Raw genomic sequence first — 20,885 nt, forward strand, 5'->3', positions numbered from 1 at the left:
ACAAATAAACATGATAGAGACGCTTACAATGGATAATACATGGTTATACAAAATGTACAAAATCACATGCAAGTTAGTGTAGTGGTATTGTAGTATCAATACCAAGTCTATTTGTAGAACAGAGAATAATGTAACAGTGTATTAATAAACAGAATACATTCAAAAGAGTTTGCATACAGTAATTTCATATGAATTAGTATTCCTCCAACTGTAATGACTCATAAATGTTAGTGAAATGTTTTGAGATAGTCTACCAGGGGGTCTGAAAAAAGATGAGACATCATCTTAATCTGGGCTGCTACAGTGGGCATAAACAATTTTCAGTTTGATGTGCTATAAGTGTATGTTTGAATTTTGAAATTATGGAGATAGTTTTTATGTTTGTTGGGAGCGAGTTCCACAGTTTAGCTATACAGTGGGAGTAAAGAGCTTCACCGACAGAATTGTTAGCTTTGGTTATCTTTAGTAGAGATTTGTTGTTAGAACAAAGCACTTGGCTAGCAGTGTATGGTTGCAGCATGTTAATGACTGCAGGAATTTTGTCTGGTTGGCAGAGTAATTGTTGGACTATGGTTAGTTGGTTGTAAACCAGAAGGTTGGGCAGTTCAAGCCAATTCAGTTTTTTAGAGCTAGGCAATGGTGAGAGTTGCTGTCAAACTTTGCAACTTTATTGTTGCAGTTTTCGAGTTTGCTAGGTCTGATGTCTTGATGTTGGTCAGTATTGGAGAAGTATAAATAGAAGAGACTACATGGGTTCTAGTGATAGTGGCCTTGGTGTTATTAGTGAGGAATTGTTTGTGTCTATAAAGTGATCCGAGTTTCTTATGAACTTTTTGTATTGATTGGGCTATGTGTATGTCAAATTTTAAGTTACTATCCATGATAACTCCAAGAGCTTGGTATGTGCCACAAGAGAAATGATTGTATTGTTTGATGATGTGATTGTGAAGGATGAGGGGGTGTTAATTTTAGTGCAGCATAAATGCATAAGCTTTGTCTTATTGGGGTTAAGTATGAGCTGAGCATCTGCTAGTCATGATTCTGCTTCTGAGAAAGATTGTTGGGTTATAAGTTGTAAGTGTTTGGGTGTAGAAGCTATACATATTGAGGTAAAGTCATCTGCGTTCTGGACTAAGGTAGCATGAGAGGTAGCAGTGCATAGGTTGTTAGTAAATAGGCTGAAGAGGAGGGGCCCCAGAATGGAGCCTTGAGGTACTTCTACAGAGACTGGGAAGAGCGGGAGAGATTTTGAAGCCACATGATTGCCTGTTGGTGTCTGGCTAAGTAGTCCTGAAACCATGATATGGTGGTTTGGCTGAGATTGCGGATGTAGGCAAATTAAAGCTTTTATTAATGCACGGTTTACTAAAGGGCAAGGCTTAAACAGAAGTCAGTAGTCTGGAAATAATAACTGAAGGAATCTGCCATTAATGCAAGTGTCTGATATGAAAGAGAAGAGGAACCTTTTGAACTTCCTTCACTCTAAGGCTCACATGCAAGTGCCCACTTTGTATTGGTAGTGCAGCCTGTGAAAAATTGTAATGAAGCTGTGTCACCACCAAAATTCACATTTACTGACAAATGATTTAGGGGAATATTTACCATAAAGAAAATGCTCTTTAGGGTCAATTTCTGTATCTGCCAAAAAGATTTAATAGTACTTTTTTGGATTTTAAACAGTGAGAAAATATTGCATGTTTGCCTTTACCTGCCAAACATTCTTTAGTTCTTTAACCCTTGCAAGTATGTTTATAGAAACAGATACTAGCAGAAGAGAAATTCAGACTGGACATTAATTGCTAGCACATTGTAGATTTTAATTCTAAGGTTCTGGATATTTCCGTTTAATATAGGGAATTCACTTGGGGTGCCAATGAGGATGCGTCAGTTGAATTAAAAGGGAGTGTGTGTGCATTCTTTGATATTTAATGAACTTCATACGTCTTCAAAACTCCAGGGATCTCAAAGGCAGGATTAAAAGCTGGATGGATCTCCTAAAAATTGGTCTTTCTATGCAAATGCACACAAGTCTCATATAACAGTTCACCTGGGGCAGCTGTGTTGTAATTTACTTGAAAGTTTTTTTTTGATTGTGCCGACAGTTGACAGCACATTACCTCAGTGAGGTAAGTATAACATCTTACATATAGTTCTGGACCTAACAGACTGTTTGTGAAAAATGGTAGTACTCTGAGTGCCAAGAGACCAATGGGCACAAATTATGTTTTTCAATTATGGAGTTTGTACAGAAATTGCTGAAGCAGGTAGACCAGTTTTCTTTTTCATCTCTTCTCCTTGGCATGTTTCACTGCATTATAAGTATTTACAGAGTGACAAGGCCACTGTGTTTACAAAACTGAGGGTACTTCTAATTCTGGTGTTGCTATACCTTGATGTCTGCTTTATCTTAGTCTAGAAATGTATATCAAAAATTTACAACCCTTCCGGTTTCAAAGATGTAGTTGATAGAATTCATGGTTTTGTTTGAGAATTGTCAGATAATGTCGCAACCTAATGATTTAAGTGCATAGAAGATGTTTTAAGTGTGAACACTAGCTTGCTGAACAGCTTATCACGTAAATCGCTACAGTAGTCCTTGCCTGGAATAGAACCCAAAGTTTACACAAGGCATTGATTTGCATTATTAAACCTGGCTAATAGTACTTCATTATATCAATGTTATGTTAGTCTACAGTACATCAGTATTCAGACAGTTTACTCTGTTTTTAGTTATGTTTAAATCCTCACTTATTATCTTTACATTCCTTTCAGCCAAGGGGATCCCTGAGTTACTTGGTGAAGCTTGCAAACTTGCTTAATATTCTTGCATAATATTTGACCAACACAGAGTCTTCCATGACAGAATACCCAATAATATTTCTGGATAATGCATAAAGAATATGTATGCATTTAAGCCATTATAATCCTATAAGTAGGTTGAAACCAAAGTGAGGAAAAATTCAGATTGCATTTGTTTACTAACTAGTGTATGTAGAGGAGGACAAATAGTGTGAGAACTAACTGAAATCTGTACAAGCCTTTAAGCTCTAGTCTTAGGGTCATTTATCACAGTCCTCAAAATCTCCTGTGTAGTTGCATGGGAATTCTGTCTGCTGTATTTTACACTACTAGTTCAATATCTGAAGAATTGTATAATGTCCTTAAAGTAATCACATTTGTGCCGTGATGGATTGTCTCAAAAAGACATTTTCTAATTGACTTTCCTTTCTCAACAGACTATATTTTAATTAAAATATGTTAAAGAAATGTCCATCTCATATATATTACTTTCCTTAGATTTACAAATTATCATTAGGTAACTTGCATGCATTAATGCCACAGTTTTTCTGTTTAGCAAGGGCATAGCTGGAGGTAAGCCTATTCTGAAAAATATATTTCTGTGCAGTGGATGAGTCCCAAGCAATAACCTACAATTTTTTAATTATGGAATTAAGTCAAAAATGGAGTCCAGCAGATATGGATGGGTGTCCTTGTTAATAAACATCCATAGTGCGAAGTCTGTGGAAAACTGGCTTATGTTCTGAAACAAATTATTTGTCTTACAAGAAGCCTGTGGTCTTATTTATTATGGGCTTGTTTGTGTAACACTGGACACGAAAAAAAACCTCATAAAGCATATTCATTGGTAATGCATGCTGAAAGACTCTAGTGTAAGCAATAACGGCAGCATGGATCTTCAAAGGCAGTGGCAGTCATTGAATATGCCTCAATGGTATAATATACCTCATTATGCATTATTGCATACTTACTGCTAAAAAGGAAAAGTGACTTTATTTGTGAGTCTAACTGATTATTTATATCTTGTTTGATGGGGACATCTGTGAAATTATTTGCATTACTAACATGAGAATTGCTATATTCTATAGAGTTGCTGTGCAATGAAGAGCTGTTTTTTTTTTTTTTTTTTTTGCATTAAAAAAGTATTTGGTGTTTGAAACTATCTACAGCAGTGCCAAGGCTTCTTAAATAATTTGCATTTTTAAATGGATTGTCATACTTTGTTCATTTATTAAAGTGTTGCATTAATACTGTTACATTAACCATATTTATCTTACTTGTTTGAACAGTAAAGTACTTTGCTGCTTTGCATTTCTGTCATATATATTTATGTGTGGCTGAATACATTTTTTTCTTTTCTTTCCATGTGTGCCCTTGCGCTCCAGTTGTGACGGTGAGTATTTGGTTTCATATTGTGTAACATTAATGCTTGCATGCCACAGTGAAGTTTTTAGGATTTGTTTCAATGACGGCCATTGTTGCCACTTCTGTAATTATAGTGCAATACTAACCTAGCTATTTCATAGTCTTCTTTTCATAGATGTGTGTAAGTGGAAGGTATAATTGCAACAGAACTAAGCCCATTGAAAAAAATGTCCAAGTAGTGATATGCCTATCTCTATATTCATATCTGTTTTTATAAAAGTAGTGTAAAAATTTCAGAAAACACCACATATGGTTACATTCTTATATGTGGCAGCCAGAGGAGACAGCCTCTTCAGAATATGTTCTGTACAGCAGCATGACCCTGGCTAACATTACATATCTGGATGCTGCCTTTACTCACTATAAAAGTAAAAGGGATTATTGTTATAATATTTTTCTTACTTGCCTATACACTTCTTGAAACTGGAATATAAAGTACTGCCCTCCCTGATTTTGGCTATAGTATGTGCACTACTTTTTATTGCCTGACCCTCCACCAGGAGGAGCTCAAGTTGCAGGTCTTGGTAGAACCTTTACCCAAGGATAGGTGAGCCAACAGCTACTCAGATGTTTATCCTTAGATCACTGTTGCAGTAGCCTAAGCTGTATGGGTTATATTCTGTCCGCTGTCATCTCTTACCCCTTTTTGTTTCCTCTCCCTAATTTCTTCCCATATGCTGGCTTTCTGTCACTCACTTTACCATGCAGTGAACTTTGTTGTACTGCTTCTGTTCAAAGAGCAGTTCATATCTGCCCTTTTTTCCTGCTACTGAAATATACATCAATGTATTATACTTCTGTCACTCCTGTTATTTCAGTGTTTTATTTCCCTGCTTTTACTAGATGCTTAACGCTTGATATTTCACTCCGTTGTCTTGGATTACTTAAGTATTACTTTATTGCTTTTCATTACTGTCTTTGTAAAATGCTTGATATGTCACTCATTTGTCTTTATTTCATTTGTATTAAATATTGTCATTGCTTAGTTCACTTCTTATATGTGTAATTATCCAGGCTGAACTAGTAAATGGTCCACTGGGATTAGTATTCTACCCGCAGTTAACAGTGAGGATCAGTGTTCTACCCCCAGTTAACAGTGATAAAATAAGATATGCAGATTCTGATTTATTGTTGTTAAGGAGGACATTTGCAGCAGCACAGCAGGTCTCTTTCTTGGACTTCTCATTTAACAGCTTCAGCTGTTATTTATCCATTTTTCCCAACAGCTATTTTCCACTGCATGAAGCGAGTTCTGTCATGTTTGAGAGTATCAGTATGCAGAACAAACATCAACTCATTTTGAATTCAGTTCTTGTGGCTTTAAAAATGCCATTTTGATTCCATTTTCCATCATTCAACTTGCTTCTGGCAGTTTTATAATTACTAAAAAAAAAGATACACTTGAAGTCCTGTACAAGATCATGATGCCATAGCTAAGGAAAACAAACATGTTGATTCAAAAGGATCAAAAACTCACCTGACCTACATACTACAAATCGCCACTAGTATTCTTTGCTTATGGGTACCTCCCATATGGGGAACTTCAGCCCACAAACCCCCTTGCTAAATAAATATAACCTCACATTATGTATGGTTTGAAATAGCAACCTCAGTAAATGTGATTCAATAAAGTTAGATAAATGGAAATACAGTCAAGAAAAGATAACGTCGAGGGAGTAAAATTGAGGGGATAACAATCAACTGTTTAACTGATCTTTTTTAATGTCATTAAATCTACCCTATACTTTGAAGCCTTTAAGAGCTCTTTTTTTTATGAGGATAGTCTATCCTCAGTCATTCCTCTGTATCACTGACCTGTGACATATGAGAAAATGGTTACTCTGCTCAGTGATGAGATTTCACTGCTTTGAAACAATATTTTTATTTGTTACCTATAAGAGCTAGAATATTCTTTTCTACAAGTGCATTTTTTTGCCCTCACTGCCTGAAAAATGTCAACCCCTTCTCCCACACTGTCATTCCCTCATTCTTCCTTTGCTAACCTCTTGCCCCACCATCATCCCTTGCTTGAATGTGCAGGCTACACTGTAGAGTTAGCTAGTGGCTCCTTACCTGCAGCATCCAGTTTCAGAGGTAAAAGACATCCAGAGAAGAGGCTATCTTGTAGGCATGACATTGGTCAAATAATTTTCCTGCTGACCTGTACACTAACTCCTACAACAACCGGATGTCCTCTCTTTCCCACAATGCAACCTACCATGTGTGCAAACTCTCCCATGCTAATGCACAACTTTGGCAGGTGTGGATGTCTTGATGCAACTCCTACTTCAGCCTTCACTGGGAGCCAGTCGTGGAGTCTGTTAAATCTCCTCCTTCCTCCCCAAAGGGGGAAATAACATCATCAGTTGCTCACTTCCACTATCTGCTGTTTGCTTTTTGATATCTTGTTCTTTAGAAATGCAGACTGTATCTTTTAAAGGTGTGTGCCCTGTAACTTGTCATTAAAAGTCTGAAGATTATTAGAGAAGTAACTGATTGTATTAAATAGGGTAATGAAAAATGCATTCCCTGCTTATTAGTATTGTATAAAGGTCTGTTGCTTGAAAAATGGAAAAAAGGAAGAATATCCCTCAAGTAGGAGAACCACTGAGGGTATACCAGGGGCTCTTCTTGAAGAGTTGTGATGCCTGGTGTTTGACGGCCCATTCAGGGCATGTGTTGAATATGGCCTGAGGGCAGATCAAATGAAGAGTGTATGTAGAGCTGAAATGAAAGCCTAGCAGTGGCCTGCCACTGTGAACTTTAACCTAGAGCCTGATTGTTTTAAGGGTTGCATGGGTCTGAGCTTGTAGGAATAAAAGTGATAAGAGTTGCCAATAAAGACTGATATCTGGTATGACCCTGGAGAGGTGGAGATATGCTGTAGAGAGAAGAGGAATGAAGGTCAGCAGGGCTAAGGCAGAATATATGTGTGTGAATGAGAGGGAGGATAGAGGAATGGTGAGGATGCAGGGAGTAGAGGTGGTGAAGGTGGATGAGTTTAAATACTTGGGATCAACAGTTCACAGTAATGGTGAGTGTGGAAGAGAGGTGAAGAAGAGAGTGCAGGCAGGATGGGTGGGTGGAGAAGAGTGTCAAGAGTGATTTGTGACAGACGAGTACCAGTAAGAGTGAAAGGGAATGTCTACAAGAGGGTAGTGAGACCAGCTGTGTTATATGGGTTGGAGACCGTGGCGTTCACAAAAAGGCAGGAGTCAGAGCTGGATGTGGCAGAATTAAAGATGTTAAGATTTGCACTGGGTGTGACGAGGGCGGGCAGGATTAGGAATAAGTATATTAGAGGGTCAGCCCAGGTTGGAAGGTTTGGAGACAAAGCCAGAGAGGCAAGATTACATTGATTTGGATGTGCTGAGGAGGGATGCAGAGTATATTGGGAAAAAGATGCCAAGGATGAAGCTGCCGGGTAATAAGAAAAGAGGAAGGCCTAAGATAAGGTTTATGGATGTGATGGGAGAAGACATGCAGGTGGTTGGTGTGACAGAGCAAGATGCAGAGGACAGGAAGAAATGGAAACAGATGATGGTAACTCCTTACGGGAGCAGCCTAAAGAAGAAGAGGATCTGATATCTAAAATGATGTGCAAGTAATATAAATACCTGTAAGGTTAACTGTGCAAAGCCATAGTGAGCTGTTTAATTTCATCTTTAAAAATAGCCCTGTGTTTTTATGTGTTACTGATGCTAGTGTTACAGAATTAACACTGGTGGTATATCTGTGGACAGCGTGGCCAAGGAATTCCCAAATAACATCTCTTCACTAATATTTTACTACCAAGTGCTTAAACTATTTGAGTTAATTTTTCTTGAGGATTTTTTGAAGCAAGAAACATGACTTCCTAAGAGATGTTTTGCTGCTATGCTAAAGAAGATAAAGTACTAAAACCTGCACTTTTCTGCAGTTTGGTGTTGAAAAACGAGAACAACAGCTAGCAAATTATTTCCATTATAAAACTCTTATCCGGGAGTGAGGATGGTTACCTGGTGTGTGCTTACTTATCTGACAAGAACTGTATCTTCCTGCTGTGTTTCTGTCCTAAAGGCATGGATTTATCAAAATCATCAGTAGAATCTAAGGTAGAAAATAAAGAGAAGCATGTACAGTTCTAGCAACAATTGGCTGATGTTGTGGCTATTAAAAAACTAAGAAAATATGAAATTGATAGTTTTTGAAATGTATACCACACACAAAAACTGGAATAAGTCAGAATGCACCAAAATTAATTATTCCCAGCTGGGGGGGGGATTGAAAAAACTTGTATGTGTCTTGAGAGGGACCGATTACACTGACTATGAAAAGCTGAAAATAATTCTTAGATGTTGCTGGGGAATTTTTTGAAGTGCAAGCTGTAAATGGTCAAAATGAGACAGTCAAGACTTACAAACTAGTAACAGCTTGGATGTCTGATGTGAAAGTCTTTGTAAAACAATGGTTAGATCTGCATGATGATGATAAAATGAAATGTTGCAGTAACTTCCAGTGGACACGTTTGAATGAGCAGTGTCCATTTATGTAAGAAAATGGGTGGTACAAAGTGATCCAAAGAAGTCTGACGAGCTGGATTTAGGTAATGACCCATCGCTTAAAACGTAACTGTCTGCTTCTAAATGTAAATTTGCAGTAAGAAAAGTGCAGTTTTCTGAGAAACCGTGTCAGTACTAAATTAACTTGTTTTAGATATGTAGGGAGGAGTCACAACCATATTCTGTTCCACTAGTATTCAGAACGATACCAGTATCAGACATGTGAAAACTGATGTGCATGCCACAGATGAAACTTATTTCTACAGAGTATCATAAAACAGAAGCTAGTATTGAGTTACCATTCTGCAGTTGTATCGTAAACAAGTTAGTGAGGTACACTGTGTTTCTAGAAAAAAAAGAGAAGTTCAAGCTTTATGTGATTTTGGAAGCATAATTGCTCTTCTCAAAAGTCCCTCTGTAAGTAAGTATGAAATTAATAACAAGCGAATGATGCGATTCATCTTTATTCAGCTATAAATAACAATATCTAGTCACACATGTAAATTGCAGCAATTCCGTGGAAACTTTTTGCATCTGGTAGCTGTGGTTCCTGAACTAACTCATGATGTTAGAATAGGAAAAGAGTTTCCTCACTGTAAAATATTACGGAGGATGTGAAAAGAATTACCTTCTTTAGACTGATGGTGTAGTACAGAGGTTTGATAGAATACTGATATTCATGCTAAGAAAAGTAATTGGTGCAAATGGAAAGAACTGGGATGAATTATTATCCTCCTTGATATTTGTGATAAGAGATGCAAAAAGCTTCAGCTTGGTTTGTCCGATTTTAACTCTTTTTATGGCAGGCATTTCAGAGGTCTGCTTGGTGTTGCTAACGAAAGCTCGAAGAATAGAAGATACCATTTAAAACTGTAAAAGAATGTTACGTTAGTTTATAGATGTACTCAAGCTCATTTTGCTTGTAGTAAAGAAGCACACGGAAAAAGCCCAATACATATAACAATGAGTCTGTAATAAGAATGCCATTAATATCTACCACAAAAGCAAGTTTCTGGCTCCTTTGAGATGGTTGAAAGGTTAAATGCAGTGAATTACACAAGGCTAAATGCAGTGAATTATGCAGTTAGATGGCCAGAAAAGAGAAAGCAAATGTTTTCACATTAATGTACTTTTTAAAAACCAAGAAAGGTGCATAGTTAGTGTTCAAGCTGAAATTCTTAAGGAAGAGACCAGAGAAGGTTTACCTGAAGGTATAGTTTGGGGAATCCTACAAAAGAAAGACATAAAGGAAAATCTGTTCAGAAATAAAGGGGTGTTCTCAGAAATATATGATAGAACTAAACTGATAGAGCATAACATAGAGGCAACACTTGTGCATAACATAGAGGCAACACTTGAAGTGAATGTTATTCTAAAACCTTACAAAGTACTAAAGCCACAAAAACATGTAATAAAAGAAGTTCAAAAGGTAATGAAATCAAGACCAGTAGAAGTCAGAGTGAATGGAGTATCCAGATACTGGCAGTTCCTAACCCTGATGGCAGTATCAGATTCTGAAATGTATTTATTCTAATGCCCAGAGTTGAGCTGACGGAGAAAATCAAGATAATTGATATTTGTTTTGATAAAGAGGTACTGACAGATTTTATTTTCCTCTTCTACTAAAGACAGAACAGCCTTTTGTTAACATATGAAGCTTTACTTCAATAGGCAGTGCTGCCGTTTGGTTTACATGGAGCTCGCACCACCTGTCAGAGACTGATGAATGACGTACTAAGGTCACACTCATGATCTGCTGGTGCATATCTAGATGATATGGTCATTCAGTCAGAGGGTCTAGGAGTCCTGGTTATCCAAGCTGTGGAATGTGGTAGAATGTATAAGACAAGCAGGGTTGACTGAATGCTAAAATAAAGTAAATGGGCATGCTAGAATCCTACATGTGACAAACTTTATAGGAAGAGGGGTGGTGAAACAAGAACAACAAAACACAGAGATTATAAAAAGAACAGCCTCTACTCTACCAAAAAAGAGTTGAAGACCTTTATTGTGCCTAATTTCGCTGCTATTGTCCTTCCTTTGACAGATCTCACAAAAATGAAAAGCGTCTGTCAGTGTGACGGTTTCTTGAGTCAGATAGAACATTTACTGGATTGAAAGGATTAATATGTTCTTAAGCACTGTTAGTCACTCCTGAGTTTACTAAAGAATTAAAGTTGTATTGTGATGTAGCAAAGGCAGGTTTTGGAGCAGTATTATTCCAGGAGGTTTTGGAGCAGTATTATTCCAGGAGGTTAAAGTTGAGGGGCACCTTTTGTGCTACATCAGTTGAAAGTTAAATAATGTTCAGACAGATAAATCAAATAATTGACTGGGTGGGCTGTGTTGTGGGCCTTTTAATCTCTAAAGTAATGCCCGTAAGATAGTTAGACACAGATTGTGTCCAATTACAATGGCCGAGTAAGAGGCAAAAAGGCAATACAAAATTGTGCCCCTGGGTACTATTTACACCAGTGTTTTCAGTATGCTGTTCAGGCATACCTAGACTTGCTAATAAGGGTTTATGATTTTCTTATCAAGGCCTTACAGCAAGTGTGTTCAAGTCCAAAAGTGAAGGGGGTAGTTAATAATATATTGCATATTTAAAATGTAGAATATGCCTTTAAATGTATGCAAATTATAATTTGGGTCTTTAAAATTCTCACAATAATTGCTGAGGTACTTAATTGCATTAGACAGGGTAATGGAAAACTAATTGACCATTCCTCATCATCATAATAATCTCCCCTTTTCCCTGTTTTTTTTTTTTTTTTTTTCTTCCTGAGGTTGGGGTGTTGCATCAACTGTTGCCACCTCTCTCTCTCTCTCTCTCTCAATTCAGTGCTTCTCTCTTAGCCTTTCCGACAAATCTTGCCTGACTGTCACAGATCTTCTCTTGCACAGTCCTTCCATCTCTTTTGTGGATGTTTTGTTTTCTCTTGCCATCTTTCTCTTCTTCTTCTTTCAGCTTTTCCCGGTTAGGGGTCGCCACAGCAGATCATCTGTCCGCTTATGATTGGCAGTGGAGGTTTATGGTGTCGAGTTGCCAGCCTGGCGCCCAACCTTCCACAAAAGGCACACACATGCACACACTCACACCTAGGGCCAGTTTAGAGTGTCCAATCCACCTACTGCATGTTTTTGGGATGTGGGAGGAAACTGGAGCACCTGGAGGAAACCCACGCGACCACAGGGAGGACATGCAGACTCCACACAGAAGGCACCCCAGCCGAGAATCGAACCGGGGAACCTCTTGCTGTGAGGCGCTCTTGCCATCTTTCTAAGTCTCCCAAATCTTCACCAGATTATCTTCTGCTTTCCTGTACATATGCCTAAACCACCTTAATCTATTTGACTTCCTTTGCAATTAGAGCTACTTTGGCTTCTGTTCTGATGTAATCATTTGTTTGTTTGTCCCACAGTATGCATCATGCGACCCATCTTATGCACCTCATTTCTATCACCTCTAGCTTCCTCAACAGCTTTTCTTTCACTGTCCAGATTCCTGTGCCACTACTTTGTACACCTTATTTCAGTTTCTTTGGCATTTTTCTTTCACACAGTGCATCCTAACGCACTGTATAAACTGGCTGCAGCCCCCGATTCTAGCTTTGACCTCCATAGTCAGACTTCTCTTCTCCATCTTTGTGTATTTGTGTCACTAGACTAAATGGTTAGGCTAACTGCATAACCAGCAGTATTTAGAAGTAAATAAATGTGAAAATAGAAAACCTCATAGAAATGTGTCATATTAAATCTATATATAGAGAGACTGTGAATGTCTTCTCTTGCAAATGCTTCAGTGAGAGGTTTGTTTTCACAAGTAAGGACCGTCTCTAGTATTTCTTAAATTGCCAAAGAGATATTGAAAACACTAAAAAATACAGTATCCATATCTCTAGCAGTCCTCTCTTAATAGTCCCTCTTAACCTGATACCAAAACTCTCGAAGAAAATGTTATGCTCTATTTGCAGTTTATTCCCAGTATCATTCATGTTCAAGGGCTTCATTGTCTATTTTTCATCTTATCAAGGATTCCAATGCATTTCCTAGTATTGTAATAGATTGCTATTAGGGAATGCACTAGAATCTATTCTAGAGTATCTTTGAGATGTTTGCTAGATTAATTCATGCAGTTCTAGGGGGCACTCAGGAACACTGGCAATGTGAAACTTATAGTATCACATTTTACTAGCAGTGATCAGTTTGCCTTTCTTTGTTCTCCATCCAGGGATCTGTAATGCTGATGGTGAATTAACACTAAAGCTAAATTTAATATTCAAGTATCTACCAGACCAGTTTCCCAGCTTGGGTTACCTGGGATAGCACTCTTGAGTGAAAGCTGGACATAAAACTGATCAGCCTGCCAAACATTAACTAAGAATTACCACACTCAGTGTAGACTCACTGACAGGACAAAGCTTGGAAGTAGATGACATCATAGTAAGGAAGAAGGTGAACATCCTGTGTATCCAGGTGACAAGATGGAAGGGCAGTGCAGCAAAGCCACTTGACTTGGGACTACTCGGGTGCAGGACTGGCTAGAAACGTTTTTGGAATTTTGATAAAGGAGAGTCTTCAGAAAACATTGAGTGATATTCTTAGAATTAACAATAGTCATAACAGTTTGCGTACAGCATGATGATAGGACAGCATTCATAGTCTCCGACGGTGCCCCACAGCAGGGCTGTGATAATGAGGAAAAGAGTGCATTCATACAGCTGTTACAGGACCTGCTAGCTAAATGGGTCACTTGGATGCATATATTGGGATAGACAGAAAAGGATATCAGGACTGCCTGGGCCCACATGGGTGTGGCAATAGCAGTAAAGGAGAAGCCATTCTAGATTTCTGCTTTGCAGATAGCTTGATAGTAGCCAACACTTGGTTCAGAAACAGAGAGTCACTTGATCACATAGAAGAGTGGCCAACATACAACTCTGGTAGACTTCCTTCTAGTAAGGAAAGCACACTGGCATAGAATCAGTAATTGCAAAGTCATCCCCATTGAAACAGTCAGACCACAACATAAGCCACTGGTTGCCACAGTCAGCTGCAAGCAGTGATCAGAGAAAGATCTAAGGTCCACAGAGACCAGGCTGAAGACCTAGAACTTAACTGAAGAGAAAGCACTACAGTTCAAGAAATTACACAGGGCTCTGCTTCATCTTCGGTGCAGTCCATTCCATCGGTTCTGAGACAAGTCTTCGGTACCGTAGAGTTTGCCTGACATCAAGACTGTATCTCCTATTTTGAGATCTCCTATTTTGGAGAGAAGGAGGTCTTCTTCAGTCTCCACCAGATCCTCCAGGACCCTATCAGATGAGGACTTTGAGAGGGTGGTTGAAGAGGTTGCTTTTGGATCCAGCTCTGGCTAGAAAATTCACCCCACCAGACCCAAAGGTCTCGGAGCCATCCCCCGTACCAATTACTCTGTCCTCGATGGCTCAGTCTGGAGCAGAGGGTTCTGGGAGCCGCCGCTCTCGTGTCGACTCCAAGGGGGACAGTCACCCTGGGTTCTCTTCGGAAGTGACTCTCCCTCTCAGAGCCTTGGCTCAACTCAGCTCGGCTCCCACTTCTGCTTAGGAGCTGTTCCCTCTTGCCAGCAGTCGACCATCTGACCCCTTGGAGTGGAGGCCTTCTTTGGAGCAGGGGGAAAGGCTTTTGAAGCTATAGAGAGGGCTTTATTCTCTGCCAAAAGCCATTCCTTTGGAACCTGTGTCCCACCAGCAGCGGGCAGCAACCTCTCCCCCCCGCCACCCCCACAGCATAGGGAACCAGAGGCCCAAGTAACCCCCATCAGAGGCACCCCCTCTTCCGAGACCTCCCCAGATTATCCCACTGGAGAGCTCCCTCGGAGGAGGTTATGTAAGAGGAAACATGTCGACTCCCCTGAGTCTGTCACATCAGACACTGATTTAGAGGAATCAGAAGGGTCCCCTAGATCTCCCTCTGAGGATGTCTCCTTCCCTGACATCCTAGAAATCCTTAGAGGGGTAATTGGAAGACCTCTAACCCTATTGAGGATGAATCCATTTATCTTGAGGCCTTTGGCTCCCGACATTCCACCTCTTAGGTGACACCGCCTTATGACCAACTTTTGGGGGTCATTTCGCGGAAAGCATGGACCTCTCCAGATTCAGTGGAAGCCGTCCCGAGGAGGCCAAACAAATTTATGACAGCACCTGAGGACAAGTCTTTCCTTAGCAAGGGAGTTCCAGTTGATGCTATGGTGGTAGCAGCGGCCACCACAAAGGAATTATCTGAGACGTCTTCTAATATCCATCCTCCTAACAAGGAGTCCAGGACAATGGATAGGTACGGGAAGCGTACTTTTTCTTCAGCGGCATTTACACTAAGATCGCTGAATTACCTGACTCATTTCACTCATCTTCAGAGGAATCTCCTGAAAGAGTTAGGAGATAGTTCAGTAGCTCTGGCTTCCATGGACAAGGTTTTCGCGCAGCCGTCCACCCTTACTTCCATAGCTAATTCCCCATGAGGCTGATCTCATATGCGGCAGATGGAGCGAGTAGGGCAGCCGCAGCAGGAATATCCCTCAGGAGACATTCGTGGATGCGTCTTTGTAATTTTACGGAATCCTTCAAGTCTTCCTTCACTAATGTTCCCTTTGATGGTTCATCCCTTTTTGGACCCCAAGTGAGAGACTTTGACTAGGTGCGAGAGGAAGGAAAAACCTTATCTGCCGTTGGAGTCCGTTTCTCTCTCCTGTCCAGACCCTATCCCAAGGGTAATACAGGAGGGAGAATGTGGTTCCACAAATCCCAAAAAGGTTTTCCTCAAGCACAAGGTCAACCCTCCCCCAGGGGCAGAGGCGGAGGATATAATGGATGATGCCGCCCTGGTGGCAGAGGAGGTCCGCAACATCAGGGAGACAGAGAAGCTTTCTCTGATTGTCCCTTCCATCGACCCTGAAGGGTTGCCCGACTGCCTCTGGAGGCAGTCAGGGGTCGTATATCGCTGTACCCAAGCATCTGGCTGACTATCACTTAAGATCATTGAGTACACACAGTAATATCCAGAGGTTACCTGATTCCCGAACCCCCAACAAACCGGTCTCTTCCAGATGTACCACCCATCCAACTAGACTGTACAACATCAGAGGTCATCTCGTTGCTGCAAAAAAGAGTCATCCAAGAAGTCCCCGCAGAGCAAGTAGGATCCAGAACTTACTCTCGATTCTTTTTAGTTCCAAAAAAGACAGGGGACTGGAGATCAATTCTAGATCTCAGCAGGCTCAACAAGCATGTAAGATAATCAAAGTTCCGAATGGCCACTCTGCAGTCGATATTTCCCTTTATCGGGAAAGACAACTGGATATGCTCAATCGATCTCCAGGATGCGTACTACCACATCAAAATGGACAGGCGCTCCAGGAGACACATGCTTCCGGCTGGGAGCAAACCATTTTCAGTTTGGAACACTGCCCTTTGGCCTCACTACAGCCCCCAGAGTGTTTACCAAATGCATGGCAGTGGTAACGGCTCACCTGAGACGTCAAGGATTCCAGGTGTTTCCGTACCTAGATGACTGGCTTCTGACTGCTTCCACCAAGCATCAACTCATAAGGACCAGGGATGAGACTCTATCCTTGTGCGCCAGCCTAGGCATCACTGTCAACTTGCAAAAGTCAGTCTTATCTCCCTCACAGCATATTGTATATCTAGGCTCAGAAATAGACACAACCACCATGTCAGTAAAGCTAACACAGGAAAGAGTGGAATCTCTATGCAGTCAGATCAGATCCTTATTAAACAAACAGAGTCCAGGCCAGAGTAGTCCTTCAAGTCCTAGGGACTATGGCTTCTGCCATCTTATTAGTTCCTCTTGCTCATCTACATATGAGGAGTCTCCAGTGGATGCTGTTTGCACAGTGGTCGATGCAAGACCTTCCATTGTCTCACCAGATATTAATAACAAATGCATGCAAAAGGGATCTGACATGGTGGTTACACACGAAACAACTTTTCATAGGTTGTCCACTTGTTCCTCCCCAAAAGAAAGCAGTTTTGACCACAGACGCTTCCCAGATAGGGTGGGGGGGCATTATCTGGAAAGACAGTTCAAGGTACTTCACAAAACCACGAGAACCACTTGCACATCAACATTCTGGAGATGAGAGTGGTGCTATATGCTTTGCAAGCACTTCACAGCTCCCTTCCCACTGGAACGATTGCGATTCAGTCAGACAACATGTCTGTCGTGTGGTATATAAACAAACAAGGGGGAACCAAGTCTTACCCACTTTGCAGAGAGGCCTTAAGAGTTTGTAAATGGGCGATGGATACTCAACACTTCCTGATAGCAACACATGTCCCGGGGAAATCCAACGTAATAGCGGACAAACTCAGCCAAGCAATTCTGATGCCTCATGAGTGGTCCCTGAATCCAATGGTTGCGAAAGAGATCTTTCACAAATGGGGCCAGCCTTGCTGCGATATATTTGCACTCACCTGAACACCAAATGCAGCAGCTTTGCCCTCATTCCCCATCCGAGGATGTCACCCAGGGATGCTCTAGTTCATGATTGGCCCCCGGGACTTCTCTATGCCTTTCCTCCCTTTCCACTCATACCCAAAGTAATACAGAAAGCAAGACAGTTGAGGAGTTCCTTGATCCTCATTGCTCCTTACTGACCTTGACAAGTTTTGTTTCCTTTCCTGTGACCCTACCTTTTGGAGGAACCATGGATTCTGGAGCCATCTCCAGATCTCCTGATTCATCAATCGGGACAGTTCCACCCTTTCATCCACACCCTCAAATTGACAGCATGGCTGCTCCAATTCCACGTATAGCCAGGTGCATTCCCTTATCCCCAATGGTCAAACGCATCCTAATTTCATCCCATAAAACTTCCACTCGGAAACTATATTCTAACAAATAGAAAAGGTTTTTCCTTTGGGCTATGAACCAGGGTCTAGATCCATATACAGTTCCTTTAGAATCTGTTTTATCCTTACTAACAAAATTTTTCATGAAGGAGCAGCAGCCACTACAGTTAGAGTTCAATTATCTGCCATTTCCAATTTCCATTTTGGTTTCATGGGAAATCCAGTTATGTAACACTCCCTCTGTAAAACCTTCTTAAAAGGAGTTCTTCGTCTTAGGCTGCCAATAAAACAACCTTTAGAACCCTGGGACTTAAATTTAGTCCTTTCATCTTTGATGTCTGCACCCTTTGAACCATCCTCATTGTCGGGACTTAAAATTGTTATCATGGAAAGCCCTGTTCTTGGTAGCTATAACATCAGCTAGGAGAGTCTCGGAACTTCAAGCCCTAACTATTCGACCTCCTTACATTATCTTTCACAAAGATAGTCTCTCTCTTAGGACAAACCCTTCCTTTCTTTCTAAGGTATGCTCAGAGCACAACCTGAATACTACCATTGAGCTACCTGTGTTTTTTTCCAAACCACTCTAATAAATCCGAGTATAGATTTCATCAGCTAGATGTCCACAGGATACTCAGATTCTGCATACACAGGACCAAAGAATTCAGGAAATCTGATCAACTTTTTGTTTCCTTTTCTGACAAAAGGAAAGGCTTACCTGTTTCAAAAATTACTCTTTCAAAATGGCTTTGAGATTGCATATCCTTTGCTCATCAACAAGCTGGTAGGCAATTACCGTTAAAAGCTAAAGGTCACTCTACTAGGGTTGTAACTACTTCATGCACCTTTAGATCTAGGCTCCCATTTGATACTATTTGTGCAGCAGCTACTTGGGCAAGACCACATAAGTTTGTCACTCATTACAAATTGGATTTGGCCTCATCCTTTGGGTCCACTGTCTTTGGTGCATCCTGGAGAAGTTGTTTGACTGCAACTGAGCTACAAAATATAAGTATTTTTTGATTATTTTAACAGATTACTGTTTTTATAATTTAATATATATAAAGCACTTTGTCTATTCAGAATCTTCAGAAATCTTTTTCTGTTTAAAAACTTTCATAGCTTGTTGTCTTAGGCTATTGTATAAACTGAAACATTTACTCTGTGTAATTATCTCTTGGCTAGTGGGGGCTGGTTCTTTTGTGTTCTTGTAAAAAAAAGTTGTTGTTCTGGTCTTTGGTGCAGGCTGGAGAAGTTGTTTGACCGCAACTGAGCTACAAAATATAAGTATTTTTGATTATTTTAACAGATTACTGTTTTTATAATTTAATATATATAAAGCACTTTGTCTATTCAGAATCTTCAGAAATCTTTTTCTGTTTAAAAACTTTCATAGCTTGTTGTCTTAGGCTATTGTATAAACTGAAACATTTACTCTGTGTAATTATCTCTTGGCTAGTGGGGCTGGTTCTTTTGTGTTCTTGTAAAAAGTTGTTGTTCTGGTCTTTGGTGCAGGCTGGAGAAGTTGTTTGACCCATAACTGAGCTACAAAATATAAGTATTTTTTGATTATTTTAACAGATTACTGTTTTATAATTTAATATATATAAAGCACTTTGTCTATTCAGAATCTTCAGAAATCTTTTTCTGTTTAAAACTTTCATAGCTTGTTGTCTTAGGCTATTGTATAAACTGAAACATTTACTCTGTGTAATTATCTCTTGGCTAGTGGGGCTGGTTCTTTTGTGTTCTTGTAAAAAGTTGTTGTTCTGGTCTTTGGTGCAGGCTGGAGAAGTTGTTTGACCGCAACTGAGCTACAAAATATAAGTATTTTTGATTATTTTAACAGATTACTGTTTTATAATTTAATATATATAAAGCACTTTGTCTATTCAGAATCTTCAGAAATCTTTTTCTGTTTAAAAACTTTCATAGCTTGTTGTCTTAGGCTATTGTATAAACTGAAACATTTACTCTGTGTAATTATCTCTTGGCTAGTGGGGGCTGGTTCTTTTGTGTTCTTGTAAAAAAAGTTGTTGTTCTGGTCTTTGGTGCAGGCTGGAGAAGTTGTTTGACCGCAACTGAGCTACAAAATATAAGTATTTTTTGATTATTTTAACAGATTACTGTTTTTATAATTTAATATATATAAAGCACTTTGTCTATTCAGAATCTTCAGAAATCTTTTTGTTTAAAACTTTCATAGCTTGTTGTCTTAGGCTATTGTATAAACTGAAACATTTACTCTGTGTAATTATCTCTTGGCTAGTGGGGCTGGTTCTTTTGTGTTCTTGTAGTAAAAAAGTTCTTCTTCTGGTCTTTTGTGCAGGCTGGGGAAGTTTTTTTACCGCAACTGAGCTACAAAATATAAGTATTTTTGATTATTTTAACAGATTACTGTTTTATAATTTAATATATATAAAGCACTTTGTCTATTCAGAATCTTCAGAAATCTTTTTCTGTTTAAAACTTTCATAGCTTGTTGTCTTAGGCTATTGTATAAACTTAAACATTTACTCTGTGTAATTATCTCTTGGCTAGTGGGGGCTTGTTCTTTTGTGTTCTTGTAAAAAAAGTTGTTGTTCTGGTCTTTGGTGCAGGCTGGAGAAGTTGTTTGACCAAGAACTGAGCTACAAAATATAAGTATTTTTTGATTATTTTAACAGATTACTGTTTTAAAATTTAATATATATAAAGCACTTTGTCTATTCAGAATCTTCAGAAATCTTTTTCTGTTTAAAACTTTCATAGCTTGTTGTCTTAGGCTATTGTATAAACTGAAACATTTACTCTGTGTAATTATCTCTTGGCTAGTGGGGCTGGTCCTTTTGTGTTCTTGTAACAAACAAGTTGTTGTTCTGGTCTTTGGTGCAGGCTGGAGAAGTTGTTTGACCGCAACTGAGCTACAAAATATAAGTATTTTTTGATTATTTTAACAGATTACTGTTTTATAATTTAATATATATAAAGCACTTTGTCTATTCAGAATCTTCAGAAATCTTTTTCTGTTTAAAACTTTCATAGCTTGTTGTCTTAGGCTATTGTATAAACTGAAACATTTACTCTGTGTAATTATCTCTTGGCTAGTGGGGGCTGGTTCTTTTGTGTTCTTGTAAAAAGAAGTTGTTCTGGTCTTTGGTGCAGGCTGGAGAAGTTGTTTGACCGCAACTGAGCTACAAAATATAAGTATTTTTGATTATTTTAACAGATTACTGTTTTTATAATTTAATATATATAAAGCACTTTGTCTATTCAGAATCTTCAGAAA

General features: G+C 39.4%; 1 protein-coding gene across 1 annotated transcript in view; it reads left to right on the top strand.

The window, feature by feature from the left end:
• Positions 1 to 20,885, top strand: part of PITPNB (phosphatidylinositol transfer protein beta) — an 862,947-nt gene that overhangs the window by 293,177 nt on the left and 548,885 nt on the right. Inside the window, exon 5 of the mRNA XM_044068302.1 lies at positions 4,185 to 4,192. Coding sequence (XP_043924237.1) covers positions 4,185 to 4,192 — 8 coding nt within the window. The remainder of the gene's footprint in view (positions 1 to 4,184; positions 4,193 to 20,885) is intronic.

Source organism: Protopterus annectens, chromosome 4.part0 (assembly GCF_019279795.1).
Source record: "Protopterus annectens isolate FY-2018-M chromosome 4.part0, PAN1.0, whole genome shotgun sequence".
Taxonomy (NCBI): Eukaryota; Metazoa; Chordata; order Ceratodontiformes; family Protopteridae; genus Protopterus; species Protopterus annectens.